Here is an 8,424-nt window from a genome sequence, read left to right as displayed (position 1 = left end):
ACAACAATACATATTAATAGTAAAATATATATTTTTTTATATTTTATCATGTTTTGTCCTCCATAATCAAATAAGATACAAAGAGAGTCATTTTATCTTGTATATCACTACAAAACATAATTTTATCCCTATATCATTTTCTATCTTATCTCATTTGTCTCCATCTTTTTTTTCTTGAGACAACAACCAAATACTATTTCAATATTAGGTTGATGATAAATCACTTTTTGTATTTTTATTATATAATAAAATAGAAAAATTAAATTGATCAAGTGGAGTCCATAACCCTAGTTTCAGGTTTGGTAGGTTAATTAAATAGTAATTAAAAAGTTATGTTGAGATTTTTTTGCTAGATTTTTATATTTTTTGGCTAATTTTATTATTTAGTGTGAGATTTTTATTAAATTTTATTTTTTAATATTTAATTAATAATAATATTTTTTATCATATAATAAAATAAAAATTTAATTGAATGCAATAGAATTCATAATTTGAGTTACAACATTAACAAACTACTTAAATTTCAATCAAATCAAAAAATTGGATAGAAAATTTTCAAGTTTAAATGTTGTATTGAATTTAATTACAATATCAATTTTTTTTTAACAATCTAAATATATTCTTTTATACTTTAAAGAAAATTTACCCTAACTCGACTTAAAACGTAGGCGGATGAACTAGTTTATTCCCAGAGTCCATGTATAAACAAAATTCTTTTAAGGAATTTACAAAAATTCCGAATTCGAGCCATCAAATCAAAAGTCATTAAATCCAACGGTGAAAATTTGAAAGACCTGTCACTCCACCGAATCATAATATACACTGGCGGGCAGTCATAAACCCTAATCAAACCCCTACTCACACTGGACACGCCTATAAATATACACTCTTCATTCCCCGCAATATTCACCACTCTCAAAACCCTACAAAATATCTGGAAAACTAGGGTTTTGTAGAGCCGTTCTTCAGATTTTTATCTCTAAAATTATTCAAGCAAAATGGGCAAGTCTAGCAAGAAATCAGCTACCAAAGTATGATTCTTTCGTTATTTCTTCTTCTATTCTTTGATTTTTTTTTTTAAAAAGAGTCTTTTAATGTTTGTTTTGTCTAATAGGGCCCTGTGCTGTTTTTGTAGGTTGAAGCAGCTCCTGCTGTAATTCCTGCTAAGGCTGGGAAGCAAGGTAAAAAGTTTGTACTTAAGGTCTTACTGCTGTGGTTCTGTGTGGTTATCTTCCACTGGTTTAGTGTGGTATGCGTTGTTTAGGGTTTGATTGTGGAACGTGGGTTTATGTATTGGGATTTTGAAGTGATTTTTGTGTGTTTCTCTTAATAGAAAGGAGATTTTCTTTTATACAATGATTTGGTCTCTTTTCTGTTCTCGATTTTCTGAATTTGAGAACTTTGATAATAAAACAGAAGCTCGTGATTTGTGTAAGTTTTATCGGTCGTTTACCAACGAGTTTATGCATACAGGGGTTAAATTTGAGAAAATAAATTTTTTGCTTTATCTTATCTGCATGCTGTTGTGTTAAATTTGGAATTTGTTCCGTTTAACGTGTAATTTTGCTTTGAAACTGTGGTGTTTGCAGGTAAGAACAAGAGGGAAGCAGAAGAAGCCTTAGAGAAGATTGTGAGTGCCAAAAAGCAGAAGAAAAATGACGGAGTAGCTCAGGCTGTCCAGAAGGCAAAGGTTGAAACTAAGACCCTGAAAAAGAAGAAACATGAGTCCAGTGATTCTGATGACTCCTCATCAGAGGATGAAGAGGTATATACAGATTTAACTTAAAATTCTCATGCAGTTTTTCATGGTCTAAATACTTGTAATGTGTGAATTTTGAATCAAATTTTTGATGAAAATAGGGTGTTTGATTTTTTCTTTTTGAATAAATTTTGCGTTATATATGTATTTTGGGTTCCCAATTTTGTAATTATGTATGTTTTAGAACAAGTTTTACTTTATGTATGGATTTGGTTCACAATTTTGTAAATTATTAGGTTAAGGTTCTGCCAAAGAAGGCAGTGAAGCCAACTAAACCACCTGCCAAAGAATCCAGTGACTCTGAATCAGACTCCGGATCTGAGCTGGAATCTGATGAGGTAAGCATTGGAGCAAAGTTTAGATGATGCGGCTTTTTCCCCCCTCTTTTTGTTAATTAAATTTAATTTTTATTTCAGGAGCCACCTGTGAAAGCTACTCCTGCCAAGGAGCCAATTGCTGTAAAAAATGGTTCCCATGGCGCTGCTGCTAAGAAGGGAAAGGATGACAGCAGCAGTTCTGAGTCTTCAGAGGATGAATCTTCTGATGATGAGGTAAATTTCAATATGTTTTGCAAAATTCTAGAGAAATTACTACAATATATCCTGGACAAAAATCCTAAATTGACTTCACTGTCGTGTGTGTGTGTGTATATATATATATAGCATTTGTTGCAAAAAATGGTTAATCAAATGAGAGTTTTGACTCAGATGCTGATTTATAGGATCTGAATGAATACAAATCTTTGGTTGTAATTTGCTGTAAAATTTATGTTGTGCTTGGAGAAAACTATAGTAGCTTAAGCCAAGGCCATTGGCATACTACTAGGATATTTTTGGTTAGTGAAATATATTATCTGATTGCCTTAGCATTGGTGTTTGTTTTCAAGCTTTCTAGTTTAGTAGCCTTCCTCATCCTTCCTACCTGAACTTTGTAATTTCATCTGTAGTGAGTTACATTTTGTTGACCATTGATTAAATAATCATGTAGGAAATTCCCGCAAAGGCTTCTGCTCCTAAGAATGTTCCTGCACAACCAGCTACCATTAAAAAAGTTGAATTAAGTGATGACTCTGAAAGCGATTCTGATGACAGTGAATCCACTGATGATGATAAGGTGCCCTTCTAACTTGTTTCTAATCTCTATGTGAATGTGTTGGATATTTAATTCTAACAGATTTGAGTAATTCTGCAGCAGAGGTAACAGCCAGCAAACCTACTGAATTGTTTTACTATTTGTTTATGTAGGGTGCATCTACAAAGGCTGCTTATCCTAAGAAGGTTCCTGCACCAGCTGCCCAGAAGAAAGCTGATTCAAGTGATGACGACTCAGATTCCGATGAATCCTCTTCTGAAGATGAGGTATTACCATATATGCTTATAGAATCTTAAATATGGATTTGGCTGATTCTTAACCACAAGTTATATTATCATTGCCGTAGGTCAATTAAATTAATAAAACAATGTGGCTTGTATTTTCTTGTCTTTATCCATGTCATTCCAACCAGTTTTTCATGTAGGAAAGATAAATTCTCTCAGAATCATATTGAATGTTATTTTGTTGTACCATGATTGCTGCGGATCTGTTTTATCATGCAGTAAATCTTTCCCTTTTTCTCCTTGCAGGCTCCTGCAGCAAAGGCGGCTGTTGCTTCCAAAAAGCCGTCCTCTGTAACTGAAACAAAGGAATCGAAACAGGTAATTTTGCATAAACATGTACATGCTTAGATATTTACAAACACTTGCATATGCTGAATTAGTTGCATATGTTCAAATATGAAGGTGTTTTGCTTGGGGAAACACAATCAGCTTTTAGGCTTGTTTGGTAATGCGTTTGCAGGTACTTTTCCTTAGTTCTTTTGGGCTGGAAATGCATCAAGTTGATGCTCTTTTGGGTGCTTTTCAGTGGTATTGATAATGGAATTTCAAAATAATTGAAAAGCTCCAAAAGAACCATTAATTCCAAAATCACTTTTGAAAAGCTCCTGGATCATTACCATACATGATATATATTATGGTGATGCTTGTGGTTTTATTCTCTTAGGATCTGTTGTTTTTCTGTAGTTTTTTATTCATTGCTTTCAATTCGACAACCATAATTTTGTGTGGCGCAGGCAAAAGCAACTGCTCAAAAGGAAAGTAGCAGTGAAGAGGAGAGCTCCAGCGATGGGTCAGAGAGTGAGGAAGATAGTGAAGATGAAAAGCCAGCAAAGACTCCAAAGAAAAATGTAAAGTTGCTTCTATTAGTTAATTAATGCTTTATTACACACTTGTGAGTGTAAGATAACTTGTTTTTTTTTTCCTGGATCAGGACACTGATGTAGAGATGGTTGATGCTGATATCAAAACTGTAATTCAACATTTTGCCTTTACTTTTCTTTTTTGCACTAAGTTTGTAGTACATCTTTTGAATAAATTTCTTTATATGCAGCCCAAGACGCCTGTTACACCAGTTGCTCATGAGAATACTGGGTCAAAGACACTTTTTGTTGGAAACCTATCATTTCAAGTTGAACGTGCTGATGTGTATGTTCATCTTTGAGCCTCCTGCAAATCCAGATCGATTTTTGCATAATTCTCACCTGTGTAAGTTTTTACTGCAGGGAAAGTTTCTTTAAAGGGGCTGGGGAAGTTGCTGATGTTCGCTTCGCCTTAGATGCAGATGAGAGGTTTAGGGGCTTTGGCCATGTTGAGTTTACCACAGCTGAAGCAGCACAGAAGGTTAGGTTTTATAATTTCTTTTCATTTTCAAATTCAGTTGTCCCCTGGCACTGAGCTTTTTTTCAAATGGTATAATCTTTATTTTTTTATTGTAGTATAATGTTCGTTGTTGCTGGGTCAGTATCATGTACATGCTTTATTTTTGGGAATCTAACTCTTTTTTTCTGCGTTAGTACTAACTGCATTGGGAAATCTAAAATTTTTTCTAGTCATTGATAACTGTACTTGTGTCCTTATTTTTTTTCTCTGTTTTCCCTTAACAGGCTCTAAAATTGCATGGTACAACTTTACTTGGCCGGGATGTCAGACTTGATTTGGCTCGCGAGAAGGGCTCAAATACACCATACAGCAAAGATAGCAGCTCATTCCCGAAGGGAGGGAGTGGTCAATCCCAAACCATTTTTGTCAAGGGATTTGACAAGTCTGCCGGGGAGGATGAGGTAATGATTTCCCACTGTGGTAGCTTTAAAGGTCAATTTTGTGGTCCTGAGATTTCTAGGGGATTTCTCATCGTGTGTTCAATCCAAATCTTTACAGATTAGGAGCTCTCTCCAGGAGCATTTTGGTTCTTGTGGGGAGATTAAAAGGGTATCTATTCCAACTGATTATGATACCGGTGCCATTAAAGGGTACATTCCCCTTCTATCCCTTTTACTATATTCTTTTTTCCTAATATGCAAGATTACATTAGATTGACTGCTGCCATGTGATTATTCTTCTGAATGATTCTTTCAGAATTACTTTGTTTATATTTTTTAATTGGTTCACGTTGAATGAATTTAATGTGGATTTCTTTGGTGAGAATCGTTGTTTTGTCCATTCATATAATCTCAGTAGTTTTGCTGGTAACAATTAAGCTATTCTCTTTCTTAATGTATATGTGATCTGTTTTTTCATTTCAAACATGGGGAGTTTACATAATCTGATTTGTCCATAGAGACTTGTGCCAAGGCTGCAACTTTGCCAGCCAGTGGTCTGGGAGGAATGAAATAATTTTTTTTTCAAAAGAAGTGTTTTGAGAAGTTCTCTACTTTTGTTATGTTGCTAGGTAAATATTCTGGTTATGATGGATGATTAAGGGTGCTTCATGTTTAAGTACTATCTAAAGGTTTTTGTTATGTTCTAATAGATGGCTAGGTTTCTGTCAAGTCTTATTTTAATTTTACCGAGCGGCTTGTGATATAGTGAGTCATGCCAAGTTCTAAATTGTAAACCAATTTCAGGATGGCTTACTTGGAATTTAATGATGCTGATGCTTTGAGCAAAGCTTTTGAGCTTAATGGAAGTCAACTTGGAGAATACTACTTAACTGTGGATGAAGCAAAACCAAGGAGTGATAACCGTGACAGTCGGGACAGTGGCCGAGGTCGTGGCAGAGGCAGTGGTGGTAGGGGTCGTGGGGGCCGTTTCGATAGTGGACGTGGCGGCCGTTTTGATAGTGGACGTGGGGGCAGAGGTGGTCGAGGACGTGGGACTCCTTTTAAACCCAGTGTGACCACAGCTGCTTCAGGTAATTGCTCATAAATCCTTTTTGACCTGAATGAACTGAATTTCTGTTTCTAGGGATAGACAGACTAGCAAATTCACTGTGGTAACAGTGAGGATTGTGTTTGGTAACACTGTTGTCCTTAGCCGTGAATAATGTTTTAATAATGAATTGTAGCTTTGGATGTTGGCCTGACAATTATTTTAGGCAACTTCGGTAGATTTAGTGCCTATTTAGGAGTGATAGATGCTGTGTTTCTAAAATGTTTTTTGTCACCACATCAAAACATTCAAAAACACAAGAAAAGATTAATTCAGAGAAATAAATTCTCAAAAAATAATGAAATGGTTGATCAACCCTAACTCTAAACAAGCCTTAGATTTCGAGTTGTGCTGCTAAACCCCCACTTGTTTTTTTATCCTATGCAGGAAAAAAGAAGACATTTAATGATGACTACTGAGTGAAGCAGATAAAGATCTCGAAGGATCTCTGCACCTGTTCTCTCCTTGGAAAGATTATTATTTTTGGTAGTGCTATTGTAGAAGAGATTTTTTGCTTTTGTTTTCAAGCGTTATTTAGGGGATGTTTATTTTCTTGCAAGCTCTCGAGGGCCATTATGACTTAAAGTTTATCATATCTTGAAATTTTCACATAGGTTTCTGGATCTGTTCTGGTTCCCGATTTCTATTAAAATTATTTAGTATTGACTGCTATAATTCTTAACCACGGTGCTGTGCTGCCGTATGATTTTACTTGTATGGCGGCCAGGCGTTCATTATCAACTGCGTGCCGTATGATAATAAACTAGCATGCCTCTTCAGTTCCTTTAAAGGCATTATCGAAGGAGGCAGCCATTGGTTTTGATCGTCTTGATCAGTGCAACCATGTTCCTGACCATTAGGGTTTGAACTTTGAAGCATTCATTGGTGTATGCTGCCTTTGGCAATTACAATGACTTCAATTACAAATAAAAACAAAGTGTGGCATTTTCTTTGTAGAAAAAGAAAAAAACACTGTAATGTACATTAGTGTTCCACAGTGCTTTCTTTTTATATAGTGGCCCTTTAGCTGCTTCTTTTTATTGTTTCGGTTCCTTGAGTTGTCCTTTTGATTTGGATCTTTGACGTTGTTTTGAATCTCATGGCGTTGAGGAAATCACTCGGGTTGATCTTGGTTTGGTGAAATTAAATGAGATTTTATTAATTTATATCAATTAAAGCTATGGAACTGGATTTGAGCAATTGAAAATTTGAAATGCATCGGATGGGGGAAGGGGCTACCTCTTTTTTTTTCTGGGTCTATTATTATTATCATTATTATTCAATTTTTTTCTTTTATATTGAGTGTGTGATTGAACTAATTTTTTTTTTTGAATTCCTAGACATAGGGGGGCAGTCATAGAAATTCTTCCTAGAAAGAGGGTCCACAGGAAAGAGCAAAAGCTCAAGAGAGATAGGAATGAATAAGATAGGAGTTTGAGCATCTTGTGATGCTGAGAAAAAAAAAATTAGCACTCGGTTGATGTGTTTTGGAAAATAAAATGAAGTTTTACTGATTTAAAATAATTAAAGCTATAAAGATTAAATTTGAAATTTAAACAAAAATGAGGATGAAATTGAAAATGTTATTTTTTTATTTTTATTTTTTACACCAAAGCTAGGTTTGTTTTAATGAAAATTTTTATTTTTTAATTTTATCATTTAATAATGAATTAGTTGATAGTTGAACTTTATAATTTATTTAATATTTACTTTTTATGGGGTAATCTCGTTTTCATGACTCAGGTCTCGGATCTTGAGTTTATTTCGTTGAGAATTGAGTTTCGTGATTTTTTTTATTTACTTTCTACAAAGTTATTCTGGTCTCATAACACGGGTTGCATGTTTGTTGGGTTAATTCAGCTTGACTTTTTTTCCCTTTTCTTTTAAATTGTTTCTTTTCTGATTTCATTATTCACATAATGCCTCTATCTTTCTTTTCTTTAAAGCTAGATGGCTGCTGCCTGTCCACTTGCATTGATTCATGCCTTACTGCGGGTGCTGGTAAGCTTCTTTTTTCTTGTTTCAATCCAATCTCGATCTGTCAACTTCAGTTCTTTCTTCTTTCCTAGATTTAATTGGAAACTAAGCTTTTTTTTCATGTTTTTTTATATCGCATTTCAATAATGAGTTAGTTGAAAACTTGGCTTAGTAATTTTTTTTCAATTTGTTTTTTACGGGGTAATCCGGTTTTCATGACTTAAGTTGTAAGTTTACGAGTTGACTTGAGTAACTTTTTTTTTTTAAAAAAAATTGAACATTTTTTTCTTTTATCCTTCAACATTTGATTTATTAGGAATTGAACTTTCTAATTTGTTTCGATATACTTTTTATAGGGTTATCACGAACTCATAGCTTAATTCATGATTTTTATAAATTAATCAAAATTAATCCGGATTAATTTAATATTTATTTGATTTGTTT

General features: G+C 34.1%; 1 protein-coding gene across 1 annotated transcript; it reads left to right on the top strand.

The window, feature by feature from the left end:
* The first annotated feature begins 878 nt into the window (after nucleotides 1–878).
* LOC133673423 (nucleolin 2-like) lies at nucleotides 879–6,678 on the top strand. Its single transcript, XM_062094213.1, has 16 exons — nucleotides 879–1,031; nucleotides 1,136–1,181; nucleotides 1,590–1,765; nucleotides 1,996–2,097; nucleotides 2,176–2,310; nucleotides 2,747–2,872; nucleotides 3,004–3,117; nucleotides 3,382–3,453; nucleotides 3,870–3,983; nucleotides 4,067–4,105; nucleotides 4,187–4,281; nucleotides 4,359–4,476; nucleotides 4,740–4,916; nucleotides 5,014–5,105; nucleotides 5,700–5,986; nucleotides 6,391–6,678. The coding sequence occupies exons 1-16, from the start codon at nucleotides 999–1,001 to the stop codon at nucleotides 6,420–6,422; spliced, it is 1,758 nt and encodes a 585-aa protein (XP_061950197.1). The 5' UTR covers nucleotides 879–998; the 3' UTR covers nucleotides 6,423–6,678.
* The last annotated feature ends 1,746 nt before the right edge of the window (nucleotides 6,679–8,424 follow it).

This window comes from Populus nigra, chromosome 14 (assembly GCF_951802175.1).
Source record: "Populus nigra chromosome 14, ddPopNigr1.1, whole genome shotgun sequence".
Classification (NCBI taxonomy): domain Eukaryota; kingdom Viridiplantae; phylum Streptophyta; class Magnoliopsida; order Malpighiales; family Salicaceae; genus Populus; species Populus nigra.
Note: the sequence above shows the minus strand (reverse complement) of the source record. Positions and strands in the feature narration are given on the sequence as shown.

Bases quoted from the DNA above. Each gene is read 5' to 3' on its own strand.
- LOC133673423 (XM_062094213.1), top strand. From the start codon at position 999: ATGGGCAAGTCTAGCAAGAAATCAGCTACCAAA. The intron at 2,098-2,175 runs GTAAGCATTGGA...TTTTTATTTCAG, and splicing joins CTGAGCTGGAATCTGATGAG to GAGCCACCTGTGAAAGCTAC. The intron at 2,311-2,746 runs GTAAATTTCAAT...ATAATCATGTAG, and splicing joins ATGAATCTTCTGATGATGAG to GAAATTCCCGCAAAGGCTTC.